The following is a 14,233-nucleotide window of genomic DNA, read 5'->3' as shown; positions in this document are numbered from 1 at the left end:
AGTGCTATATCAATATAAACCAATGTCACTGAATATGCGTAGCAGCCAATAACATTTCTATGCATTTCGTTTCTGTACAGGTCTGGCAAATATTGCTTTTGAATTGCCACTCAAAAGCTTATGTAAAATTAAAAAGTAAATATGTCATATCTTTACAAGATATCAAGCAAAATAATCATTCCTCGCAAAGTATAGCAGATCTGTTTGTATCCTGCAGAAGTCAAGTTCATATGATGGATTAATAGCTTTTGTGCAGAGCCAAGTGTAGTAAATGTTGTTCGGGAGCTGGAAAGATCTTCTGAAAGTTGTATGCTGTCCAATAAATGTAATGCTGGCTGCAGTGATCTAGGAGGCCGATCATTTCTGTGGCAATTGAGATATGAACTGCTAGTGGTAACCCAATAGTAGTGAAAATATAGGTAATAGGGCTGCAGAAGCACGTTATCAGTGTGTTGTTCTATTTCCTTGAACCTCTTCTCCAAATGAGATTTAGAAATAGGAAAATGCATTGAAACAATCAAGTGAGTGGTAGGTGATTTTTTTTGTTTGAAAAGTAAGTAGCACACATATGAATACATTGTTAAAATCGTTAAAATTTTCTGTTGGTGATGAATGGAGTGTGAAGACCACCATTTTTTTTCAAATGTTATTTTTTTTCTGATTAAACCATTCTAGCAGCATAAAAATGATTTTTTTCTAGCATGAAATGTCTTTTACTGATCGCAAAAAGAGTACAAGTAGAACTTGAACCATGACTGTGCATGATACTCAAGAAAGCCTCTCAAATTTCAAGAGGACACGATCACAATAAACATATCAATGACCTGGGGCAGAAACAAAAGCTGACTGTAGAAAACAGTGGATCTACATCGAAAAGAAGTAATGAAACATAAAAAGACTAATTTGCTTGCTGGATGAATATTTCAAACTTCTGGGCAGCAAAGATGGCAGCTCCTCAAAATCAAAACAATGGATCCATTATCAATCTTGCATTTGATATGGCGACGTTCACCTTGGGAGGATGTCTCAAAAGAGCTTCACAGGATTTTACTGAAGTAAAGTGCAGTGAGCGCAGCAACCAAATTGTGCACAGTAATATCTCCAAATCAATTGAAGTGAATACACAATTTTATCAAGGATACCAGGAGAAACTCGTGTTTTCGAGTAATGCCATGAATCTCTGTAATGTCCACCTGAACAAGCATATAAGATTACAGTTTAATATCTCATCTGAAGGACAAACAACTATCTGGTCAGTGTAAAATGCTCTTGTTAAAAAATTCTCTATAGTTGATGTAACATAGAAACAGTGCTCACACTGTCTTTCTTAATCTGCTTACTAATAGTTGTTGTGGAAAAATATATATAATATATATATATATGAAACCATGGAAATGACGTGGATTCCTCTCTCTCCCACTATGTGTGACCTGCACAAATTCTCCTAAGCTTTTCTGCTATCTAAATACATTTCCAATGCATTTTGTAAAGCAGAGAAATTAATAGAACAATATCCTTGTCTCCACAGATTAACTCTCCACAATTTCCTGCGGCAACTACTATTTCACAGCACACACAGTGATAAGCACAATTAGATGTTGATTCCTCCAGCAAGAGGAACCAGCACCACTAACAAATTCATGCCAACCATAGACTTGTTCCCACTGCTTCAAGCAGACTAAAACCTTTCAACTATTGCTGGATCCTTTGCAGGGCCTTATTTGCAGTTGATCATTTTGCATTGTCAAAGTGCCCTTAGACTGCAATAACACAAGGGCACTTTGACAATACAAATTGGATGAGTTCCCCCACCCCACTCCCCCCAAAAAAAACTTAAGAAACTTGCTGATAAAACATTGCAGCGATAAAATTGTCCTTTTTCATCAGACCACTAACATTGGCCAACACCCAAATGGATATTAGCATGGCATCATAAAGTAGGGTTAAGCATATATGGCAGAGCAGATTGGCTCTTTGGTTTGAAAATAATAATCCTCTTCCATCCTGTTCTGGGATTTTACCATTAGATTTCTGTTGAATCTTCTAAAGCTGTTCTGTTGATAATCTGAGGGCATTATCAAATTCTCCTGTGTCTGAAGTAGTCCTTAATCAAGAGTCACCACCCTATGGAGTAATGGTTCTTCCAAAAGCTTGACAATCAATACTTGGTTGACCACCCAATAAAAAAAAGGGGACATTTCTAGAAAATATATTGTTATGATTTATGATATGGCCCTACAACAATGTCCTTTTTTCTAAATCATATACACATTATGACACATAGCCTACTTAATGAAGTGAATAATAAAGAGAGAAGATTGATTGGGCTTCAGTGTGTCTGGTGTCTGTCTTGAGAGGTTCTTGCTGCTGGTTGTGCCTGAATAGTTGATGTGTGGATCTCTGGCTAGGTGTAACTGGTGCCAGGACAGAGTATTTTGTGTGACTGGTCTGGGGATGGAATGGGATTGGTGAGCCCAATGACCTTCTGTTTCTTGGGACAGCTCTCCCCATGTTTACTAGTGATTGGTGTGCCTTTCCTCCTTCATCATTGCAAGTTCTGGAGTCCCATAGTGTAGTGGTTAGCATGCTCACCTTGCAAGCGATAGGACTCAGGTTTGATTCCCGAGCAAGGGGAAACCTCAGACAAGGTTCCATACTGCACAAACCTCTGTTTACCTATAAATTAGTAAGAGCCCAGTTAGTCGATTGGCGGATTGCTTCCAGGGGGTAATAATCCCTTCAAAAAATTGGTCACTCCATCCACGACTCTTTATGGGACACTGCTGTGTGCAATTGGATGCTGAGTTTTTACCACAATAATAATCGATCCATTTAAAATATATTTTGTGAAGTGTTTTAAAATGTCTTAACAATGTAATAAGGTGCTATATCAAATGCAAGAATTATTATTGAAGACCAAAACTATTCAACTTTTGACAATCTACAAATTATAAATGTTGATTGGAATGTTTTGCGTTCGATATTTTCTGATTTACAGATATTTTACAAGGCAATACAGCCAAAAGCTACATTGAAGTATATATTGAATTGAACGTCTCAAGTAAAAAAATATTTTACTTGTTAGGTTTCCTGGTTCTTGAAATGCATGTTTTTTTTTCTAATCTCTCTGCTGTATCTTTCTCCTCTTCGTGCCAATTTATCAAACAAATTTCCATTGAAGCAGTCAGTATGTTGACCGTTAACCCACTTGGATGCATTTCTTATAGCTTTTGCACTACAGTCATTTGTGGTGTTCTTTTGTTCTGTATGCTGCTATGAATATATCTGTGCGGTGGTTGACTTGATTTATGACAATTACAAAAGTGAAATTATTTCCTGAACACATTTACATGTCTGCATTTCCAATATGTACATTGCGAATAATGCACCAATCCAATCGAATTCCCTGTACATAGGGTTTGTTGAATAAATTGAAGACACCAGTCAGTATTAATATATTGTTCCTCCAGATTAATTGGCATTCAATTTATTTTCTCTTATTGTAGGTTCTATGATTTAACCGAAAAGAGATGGATCATATTCTCTTTAATCTGCTAGTATTGTTGACTTGGTTGATTGTTACTTATAGTACATATAGAAGTGCACCATGTCAGTACATTAATAAAATGGCATCCCTCCTACCTCTATAAGTGCTCATTTTGTCTTTTGTGTTGTTCAGTATTAAATATTTATGCTGTTAATCAATTTTCACTGATATTTTGAAAATTAATATTGATATTGCTATAAAGTAAATTTAATGCCTTGATATGGGCCTTCATACTGTTACTGTGTCACGTACACATTCTGGGCTGAGTTAGGTGATCCAAATTGNAAAAAACAGAGGGAAAAGTACTTTTGGTCTCGGTCCCCTGAGTTTAAGGGCAAACAGATTAGCCAGCGTTCTATTCAAGATTGTTACAAGGTGAGTCCTGGTAGAGAATTGCACAAGTTGTTGAACACGTGCTTAGCTTGTAGTTAAACCTTCTGCCCCTCGCTATCCAGTATCAGAGCTCCATGGTAGATATGATACTGTTCCCTGTTGAAAAATCAGGAAGGCAAATATTTATTGTTGTTTTTAGACTTGTGATGCTTTTAGACAAGGGTCAGTTTGGTGTAGACAAGATTGCCAATAAAGTACTTAGAGGAGCAGTATATCAGATACACTTGAAGCATTAAACCCTTACCAACTTTCTTCTGGAAAATACATGGATTAAAGAAAGCAGTGTTCATAGAATCATTCCACACTCTTATTAGCTAACACACCAGGTTATTATTCATTTATTGCAGAGCTCTTATACCCATTCAGCTATTTTCCTTTTGAAAGAAATTTGCATTTCAAAGCATATCTAATTAAACTCCATTCCAATACAGACAGGCCTGATGATGATCAGAAGACAGAATATGCATCACATCCATGTTAACAGTACCTGTTAAACATTTAATAAGGAGGTTACATCCCTAATGAAACTTAAAAACATGTATTCCGAACACGTTTACTTTGATAAATAATAACTGTGTCTGTAAATCGCAGTATTTTAGATTAATATTCTATCAATTTACAACCGCTGCTGCCACCATGTTGTTGTAATAGGTCTATATACTTTCTCTTAAAATGCTTCTGCAGACCTAAATTATGGTAATTATCTCTTTATTCTACACACGTTTTCTTCAACTGGCTCAAACCAATTTTTTTTTACCATTGTCTCTCGTACTCACCACCAACGTAATCATAGTTCCACAATTTTTCATTGATTATACAATAACATTAGCAATTTGGTTTCTTGAAAGGTCAAGTGATGAGTTTTTTTTCTGTCAGTTGCACCTTACTTTTACTGAATGATTAAATATGCATTTCTATATTGTCTGTGGAGATAATGTATTACTTTTACAGTAGTAATAGAGGTGTCTTCCAGAAACACTATTACTGACAAAATGAAATTGTCACCAAATTTAACGCATTGTTTTTGAAAATGATTGTTAAAATTGAACTCTGGTTAATCTTGTGACCACAAGATTAATCAGCATTCATTTTTAACAATAAGCATAGGATTAATAATCATAGAATTAAATTGTTTCTAGCAAAGAAAATTTGAAGTGAAATTATTAACCTTGTCATAATTGTTAAGACTACGTGGAAACACAGTCAATAGTCATTTATTAATAAGTGACTGGAAAACCTTTTAAATATTTCTCTCATGTTGGATTTTCTCTTTTGTTACTCAGATGTGGGAGGAGGCCATTTCTTTGGGCAAAGAGCTCTCAGAACAATATGAAAATGAGATGTTTGATTATGAACAACTGAGTGATTTGCTGGTAAGATCTGAAATGGCAAATGCTGCAAAATGCTTTGCAATTATTGTGTTACTTTTTGAGATGCTATTGGTTCAATTATTGCATGCCTTACTTTTACAGCAAAAACAAGCCCAATTCTATGAGAACATTGTTAGAGTGATTCGAGCCAGGCCTGATTACTTTGCAGTTGGATACTATGGTCAAGGCTTTCCTTCATTTATTCGGGTAAGACACGATTTGTTTTTTATTTGTGTGAGCTGACAGTGCTGGTCGGTTCTCAGATGACAGAGGATCTTCATATATTCCATGAAGCGCTTTGAGGCGTCTAGAAGATGTGATCAGGCGCTATATCAAGTACAAGAATTATTATTATTATTATTTAGAATTACAGTAAACTCCTGATTACTCATTACTACAAGGGAAAGCGATCAGTGGCTAGTTATCCAGAGTGGCGTGTAAGGCATATGTAAAAATACATAAATAAATGGGGCCGGGTTATTGACAGCATGATGATGTAAGTGCTTGTGACAAGTTAAGCTACGGTCAAGTTATCATCAGTTTACTGTGTATTGGTGACTTGCATTAGCTAACTAAGCAGGCTGGGTTCTGCTGATATCTGAAATAATTATCTTTAACACATCTAGAACCATTTTGAAAAGGCTCGGTCCATTCACATTTTTCAAAATATTATTCAGAATTGCAGAAATAATCATGTGATATGGAATGAAATTCCCCATGAAGGACAACAAAGGGCATTATGAATGATGATTGACTGCAGAATTAGAAGCTATGTCTCATATCCATGTTCTAATTGTACTTTGCAGTACTACGTGGTTTAATAAGCTCGATGAGACACAGATTGTGATACAGCAACTCAATCTCACTGACGCAATGATACTTCTTCCACACCCCAAAAGTTACAGTGGTACATCTTGCAACTCTGCTGTTGTGATGCTAAATCATTTTATGATCCTGATAATAATAATCATTGCATTTGATGCAAAGTCAAAACATCTCAAAGCACTTGACAGGTGCTAACTGTTTATTTATAGGCGAATGCGGCAACCAATTTGCACCGAGCAACATTCCACAAAACAGCCACGAAGTAAATGGCCCATGTATGTATTGTTGGCCAGAATACCAGGAGAAACTTCCTTTTTCCGAATACTGTTGTGGGATTTTTAATATTTACCTGAATAACAATGCTTTGGTTTCAATTGCAGAGTTAGCCCAGACTTTGAGTTCAAAGTCTCAACGTAGGGAATGAACGCACAATCTTCTGACCTAAGATGAGAGTGCTTCCAGTTGAGTCGAGCTCAAGTTTAAGTCATGGAATTCACTACATGTTTTCCGAATTATTTCTACTTTACAGAAAATAATGTTTATGTATTAAGTTTAAATAATTTGATGCAGTTTATATTTGTTCTAGTATCTCCATAAAAATTATCCCTAATTAAACTTGTGGAAATATACAAATCAATGCGGACTTGTGCATTTTAAATAGCTAGTAAAATAAAATGCATACATATATAGTGAAAAATAATGAATTTGAATTTGTTTATGAATACACCAACCTAAAGTAAAAAAATGTAGAAATATCCCCTCGTAGTTTTGTAAACCCAAACTCAACATCTCTTTAATCATGTCATTGTGTTATTTTGAGGAAAGATATTTAAATCTTAGTATATTTGTATCTGAATCATTATTCTGCAGCAGCGAATTCACTTACACTTAAACCAAGTAGTTTGGCTAAGGAATTATTTGTTTTCCTGCTCATTGACAAAAGCTTTAATTCAATGTTTTTTTGATGAGAGGAAAAAGTAGGTGGTCTAATATCTGTTGGTACATCTTAAATCATGACTATTTAGAGGATGCTTATCATTTTAGACTTTACTGTAAATCTTGTAAGCCTTAGCTGTTAAGGATACACAAGATGAAAGGTACCTTTTACAGTAAGATTTACCTTTTCCGATTTATTTTCATTAGCCAAATATTTGACAGATGGGGAAACCTATCACCATTCTTAAGTGTCTGCAAACTTAATTATTGAGAGTTCATATAAATGGTTTCTGTACCTGTCTATGAATTAGATCTACTAAGTGTTGATTTGTGGAGATGGATTATATCAGAATCGCAAGAGAAGCAGTATGTTGTCATGAATATTTGAGTGATGTTGCACTGGGTGAGTGCATTGCATGGCTGAGTTGGTGCCACATTGACATTCAGAAAATGCTTCAGATTACTAAGTGAAGCTCTCAATCTTCCATTTGAGCCTTAGAGTTTCAATTTTTTTCAAAGGAAATTCTGAAAGCTTTTGCACAGTAATTTGGAGGCAAGGCACGAGATTCGGTTAAACTTTATTCTTGAGGTTGAGGTACTTTCGTCATTATCTCAATAATTTTACTTTTATTGCATGACAATTTTGATTCCATGGCCCCATATCTTACCCTTGAAATCCAGTGACATTAGTTTGTAAAGTATTTGACCAGGTATGGTGCTCCTTTTCATACAAACATAACAAAAACATTAATCTTCATTTGATGAGCTTACATATATAAGACATAAATATTGAAGTTGGCAAGGATTGTTGGAAAAAAATCCCAGTTTCCAGAATATTCTAATGAAAGTAATCCATAAGATGTTGTTTCATGACATCCACTTCAGTCCCTTTGCTCTCGTCCAGTTTTTTCTACCTTGCCCCCTTCCCATGTTGAAGTATAGCAATGAAGCAGGCATGTTTCTTATTCCACAAGCATTCACTCATTGAGCTCCCGTGGTTGGGGTGGGGGGAAGCATTTGAGACATTTTGTGCTCACATGAAAGGAACAAAATTGAAAATTTAAGAACTGGCAACTTTTCAGGAATATGCTGCCCATAACATATTTTTCATACCTTGCCTTAAGTAAAAATGGATTGTTTAAAAATTGCAATGTAACAAATGGACATTTTTGAAAACTTTTTAAACAAAAGCATAGGTTTATTTAAATTAAAAATATTCAGATATAGTGTATCTAAAGTATGCTTTTTATTATTTTGCTGAGTTTATATCTTCTACAAACTTGATTGAAAAATGTTGCCTTTAAAAATTATTGAAAATATTTTACATCACAAAACTAAAACAGAATTAAATATACCAAATCATAGAGGTAATTATACTGATTTTGATCCTGGTTATATTGCTATAATTTCGAATGCCAGATATTCATGCACGTTTTCAGTGGGCTGTAGTTAAGTGTGAGGAATATTCTGCTGTTTACAAGATTACAAGAAGATCGAAAATGGATATGGCAATATTCATTTATAGTAAGTAGCCTTATGAAACTAAAATGTGAATGATTCCTTTGGTTCTTACTGAATTCTCGCAGAAATATTGCACTTCATCAGTGCAATGCAGTTAAGAGGAGGTCTTCAAAAAAAATTGGAATATTGTTAATCGAATCTGTCAATTGGGCTTCAAGCTCTCAGTTTGGAATGTTTGCAAGTCTCGATTACTAGTCATTTGCACTCGTTGTCAATCCATTGAATTGACCTTTACATCGACTCTTAAGTGAACCTGAGTAAATCAATTTGATATGACTCATGTGGACAGAAAAGTTGAATTCTCACAAAGTGAAGCTTAAAATAGAAGCTTAAAATCTGTCTTGTTTTTAATTGAAATCCCCCAAAATGGGGGTCTCCAACCAGTTGATCGCCCCTGGGTGGCCCTCTCACATGTGACCAAAAAGACAAGAGGAAGGAGCGATAGAACTGGGGATCGAAATAAAATATAAACTTTATTGTCAGCTGTGCTAAGTATTGCTCCTTCCTCTTGTCTTTATTGAGCATGCAAGAGAGGACACCTAAAGACGATCAATCAGTTGGAGACCCCTGCTCCAAAAAATCTTTCCCAGTTACTCAACTGATAGAAATTCTAGCTTCTCACCGAGGGAAAACAATTCACACCCCAAGTAAACTTTGCATTCTGTGACAAACCTGTGGTTCTTCATCTCCCATTGAGAATTTCTGTTCTCTCTTACCCTTGAGATAAATCCATTTGTTTTTTTATCTATTGAATACTGCTCCCATATCTGGAGAGGCATTTCTAATGCCTCTTTTGCAGTTTCATGCCATATTCTCGTCTTTATTGTATGATCCAACACACGGCACCTCTGAAATTCCTTCTCCTGTCTCTTCTAAGCATGTGGTCTTATATAACTTTCTTCCAACCTCCCAAGAAGCTAGACCTTCACATGAGGGAAAGAGGAGTAGAAAGGTATGGGAGATCTAAAGAATGGGTGGAGACTCATGGAATATAAATACCGGCACAAACATTTTAGGCAAAGTAGCCTGTTTTCTGATAGACTTCTAATTTTCTTTTAAAAAAATCATAATTGTGGTCTTCTAGGGCAAGATGTTCATTTACAGAGGAAAAGAGTATGAGCGACGTGAAGATTTTGAAGCAAGATTATTCACTGTATTTCCCAATGCGGAAAAAATGAAGACAACATCTCCACCAGGCGATGATATTAAAAGCTCTCCTGGGCAGTGTATCCTTGGACTCGCATGTGGTTGCTTCTTGTTTCCTGTGTGAAAGTTGGTGGTGCAAATGAACATGCATAACGTAATCTTTACGTTTCATATAGCGCCTTATCACATCTTCGAGATGAGTCAAAACTCTTCAGAATATAATGTAAAGTGAATTCACTGTATATTTTGTGGGCGAAACGCGGCAGCTAATTTTGCACAGCAGTGTCCCACAAACAGTCGTGGGTTGAATGACCAATTTATTATTTTTTACCCCCAGAAAAGCGATCTGCCAATCGACTAACAATCGAGTTCCTACTTACTGCTAGGTAAGCAGAGGCGTGTGGAGTAAGAAAACTTGCCCAACATTTCTCCCTGTCGGGAAGAGAAACCCAGGACTCTTACTGGGATTAGAACCAAGATCACTCGCTTGCAAGACGAGTGCTAGAACCACTGAGCATCAATGCATCGTTGAAACAGTATAAAATTGCAGACTTAGTTTGACTGTTATTTTCTACATTGGAGTCCTGTAGCTCAGTAGTTAGAACACTCGCCTTGCAAGCGAGTGACCTCGGTTCTAATATTAGTCAATTGGCAGATCGCTTTTCTGGGGATAATAATCCCTCAAAAAAAACCAATAATAATTTGATTGCTCAACCCACGAATGTTTGTGGGACACAGTCAATTCACCTTACAATATATTCTGTGAAGCGTGGAGTCCTGTAGCTCAGTGGTTAGAGCACTCGCTTTACAAGCGAGAGACCTGACTTCAATTCCAGGCAGGGCGAAACCTTGGGCAAGTTTCCTTACTCCACACGCCTAATAATAATCCCTCCAAAACCAAAAACAATAATAAATTGGTCATTTTCAATCTACGACTGTTTGTGGGACATTGCTGTGCGCAATTGGCTGCCGCGTTCGCCCACAAATAAACAGTCAATTCACTTTACAGTGTGTACTGTGAAGCGCTTTGGGACGTCCCCCCGACGTGAAAAGCACTGTATCAAATGCAAAGATTATTATTATTTGAGACCTTTAGAAGATGTGAAAAGTGCTATATCAAATGCAAGGTTTATTATTATTATTTGACACACATACACTCAAGGCAGCTGTTGACAGGAAATGCTTGCAGTTGAAGTTAAAAAACAGAGTGTTTCAGTAATGAAGAAGAAAACTTGTTGCTTCGGTTTAACCTCAAGTAAGTTCTCAAATATGGCTACTCTTCATTCACCTCAATGTGTTTAGCAGGCTCATTGTTTATAAAGTGTTGTATTCGGATGTTTAAAAACTAATTGAATGAATGTACTACCAATGAGATATACAGGATAATATAAAACAGTTAGAGATATGAAATGTTATTTCATGTGTCACATTTCTATTTCTCTTCATTTTTAAAATCCTTGATAATCACTTGTAGATATTCAGTGTTTCACAGTACAAACCATCCGTGAGCTTCCACCTAAGTTCAGGAACAAGCCTATCTCAGAGCAAATATTGAGGTAACTTTTCCCCCTGGCTTTACTGTATAAATCATTTAGATTTCTTGTCTATTAACTGGACTATCCAAATGGCCTTGATAAAAGCAGGCAACATGATATTTAGCTTAAGGAGTTGCTAATGTTACATTAGCAGTAATAGTTTTGACTCATGTAATTTAATTATGATTTTTATTTTACAGTTTTTACACAGTGAATGAGGTGCAACGGTTCCAGTACTCCAGACCGACCAGGAAAGGAGAGAAAGACCCAGACAATGAATTTGCTGTAATATATGTTTTAATTGTACATTTGTAGCATTTTCTAATATTTCAAAGATGACAGAGATTGTTGCTTAATAATCATATAGGAAAATGAGTATTTCCTTTCCTCAAAGAGGAGAACAGCTATACAGCCTCTCAAATCTGTTCAGCCATTTTATTTAGTTCATGGCAAATCTTTTAATCCCATTACCCTGCCTTTTTTCATATCTCTTTCACAAATATGTGCACCTGTCACCCTTTTAAAGATTTCAATGGATTCTGCACCTATAGCCTTTTGTGCCAATTCATTCCACGTTTTCACAATAGAATCTTTCAACAACAAAAGTGAAAAAATATAAAGAAACTTGAATTGGATCGTAAAAATGTAGAATCTAAAACTATGCACTATATGTTAGAAGTAAAAGAAAAGCTTTGAGTGTTGGGAAAGTAAAATAAGAACAGTAATGCTGTCACTCACCATCTGAAAGGTGTGATTATCCATCCAAACTGATATGGGAGAGGAGGACAAGTTAAGAAAAAAAATACATTTGGAAGAAGTTAAATATATTGTTCTCCCGAAGACCTTTATCCAAAATTTTATTTGCTTACAAATTATGCTACTACCTTTTTGGAAGGTTGGGGTATATTTGAAGATCAAGTCCATTGTATGTCTAACTCCAAGAAACTTGACTCTAAAGAAACTATTTGATACAATTATAAAAGTGAGTCAACAACAACAACAAAATTACATTTGTAAAGCGCCTTTCACGTCAGGAGGACGTCCCAAGGCGCTGGACAGACAGAGTTACGGACCTGAGCTGAGGGTTGGGGTGGGGGAGGGTGGAGGACAGGGGGGAAGCAGGGAGATCGAAAGTACGGTCAAAGAGGAGGGTCTTGAGGTGAGTCTTGAAGGTGGCAAGGGAAGGGGGGGCGAGACGGAGGGACTGCGGAATGGGGTTACAGAGGGTGGGAGCAAAGTGGCAGAAGGCCCGCCCGCTGCTAGTGGGGCGAGCGAGGCGGGGGACATGAAGCTGAGCGGAGGGAACGAACAGGGTAGTAGGGGGTTAGGAGGTCGAAGACGTAGGTGGGAGCAAGACCGTGGAGGGCTATGAAGGTGAAGACCAGGATCTTGAACTGTATCCTCTGTGTGATGGGAAGCCAGTGGAGTTGTACGAGGATGGGCGTGATAGGGTCACGGAGCCCAGTGCGGGAGAGAACACAGGCTGCAGAGTTCTGGATGATCTGCAGCCTGTGGAGGGAGGAGTTGGGGAGTCCCGACAAGCAGTGAGTTTGCATAGTCAAGCCTCGATGTTACGAAGGTGTGTATGAGGGATTCGGCAGTTTGCGGTGTGAGACAGTGTCGGAGCCGGGCGTCGTTCCGGAGGTGGGGGAAGGCAGAGCGGGTCATGGCGCAGATGTGGGGTAGAAAGGACAGTTGAGGATTAAACAAGACGCCAAGGTTCTGGACTGGCTCAGTGAGGTGGAGTGTGCAACCATGGATAGGGATGCTGTCAGTGCCTGAGGTGTGGAAGTGTTGATGGGAGCCAATCAGGAGAGCCTCGGTCTTGTTGACGTTCAATTGAAGAAAATTAGCTCTCATCCAGGTCTTGATGTCTGACAGACATTCTGTCAGCACAGCAGTGATCCTGGAGTCAAGGGTGGAGGCAGAGAGGTAGAGTTGGGTGTCACCTGCGTACATGTGGAAGTTAACCCCACGTCTGCAGATAATGTCACCAAGAGGGAGCATATAGATGTTGAAGAGTCGGTCCTTTTATCTCAATGTGATGTGAAAATGTCAAACTGGTGGCTAATTATTTTTTTGGGAACTGTGTTTTTGATTGCGGTGAATAAATTTATATGGGGCCGGTGAGAGACATTCACTGTTGCCTTTCTCTAATGCTAAGCTAATTGCGCGACACTGTTTTCACAGAATATGTGGATTGAAAGGACCACGTATGTCACAGAATACAAATTACCCGGCATTCTGAGATGGTTTGAAGTGAAATCGGTCTCAACGGTAAGCACAGCACTCGACGTGTATTCACTTCCCTCATGCTGTTCATGTGCGCAGAAAGTCACTGGTGTGGCAATACACCATCTAACCTACTAGCAAGAATAAGATAGGTTGTGGTTTGTCGTTATGTAAGAAGTGCAGTAAGTCATGTCATCAGTGACCTGATCTACTGTCTTTTTTTTATTGAATAAATTGCTAATTCATTCATGAAACCTTCACACATGAAAAGATCCCGTCACCTTCCTTGTAAGAAACAAAATCACCTGGGGAAGCTTTCCCTATTGGTTCTTTGGGTCATCACTACTGATCAAATATGTTTCAGGTTAATATTACATCGCTAAAGTTAATCCTGATATGGGAGTAGCAGCATTTATTTTTTTCAATGCCTTTTTAGGTAAGCTGAAGGAAGCCTACTTTTATCCCTGAACCTACTGTCAGTCTAAGGTTTAAAATCTACTATCTTTGATATTATTAAGCTACTAAGTTTACAGAAACCTTGCATTCATTCTACTTTTAGACATTATTGAATTAGTCGCATTTTGACACTCACAAGTAGATATAACTTCAAAACGGGAAACGATCTGTGTTCTGCCAAGAACACAGATCGATGGTTGTGACTTTGAATTCCAAGGATGCAGGGCATTTCAGTTTGGTTTGTGCTGTTGATCTTGGCCATGAATCGAATA

General features: G+C 37.4%; 1 protein-coding gene across 4 annotated transcripts in view; it reads left to right on the top strand.

Annotated features, from left to right (window-relative positions):
- Positions 1-14,233, top strand: part of dock1 (dedicator of cytokinesis 1) — a 237,010-nt gene that overhangs the window by 191,830 nt on the left and 30,947 nt on the right. For all 4 annotated transcript variants that reach the window (XM_042337074.1, XM_042337072.1, XM_042337073.1 and 1 more), the window contains 6 exons: positions 5,224-5,313; positions 5,413-5,517; positions 9,677-9,818; positions 11,213-11,294; positions 11,474-11,558; positions 13,464-13,550. In XM_042337074.1, the coding sequence (XP_042193008.1) occupies positions 5,224-5,313; positions 5,413-5,517; positions 9,677-9,818; positions 11,213-11,294; positions 11,474-11,558; positions 13,464-13,550 (591 nt within the window). The remainder of the gene's footprint in view (positions 1-5,223; positions 5,314-5,412; positions 5,518-9,676; positions 9,819-11,212; positions 11,295-11,473; positions 11,559-13,463; positions 13,551-14,233) is intronic.

This window comes from Callorhinchus milii, unplaced genomic scaffold (genome assembly GCF_018977255.1).
Source record: "Callorhinchus milii isolate IMCB2004 unplaced genomic scaffold, IMCB_Cmil_1.0 Scaffold7, whole genome shotgun sequence".
Classification (NCBI taxonomy): Eukaryota; Metazoa; Chordata; class Chondrichthyes; order Chimaeriformes; family Callorhinchidae; genus Callorhinchus; species Callorhinchus milii.
This window is presented reverse-complemented; position numbering and strand designations above follow the sequence as displayed.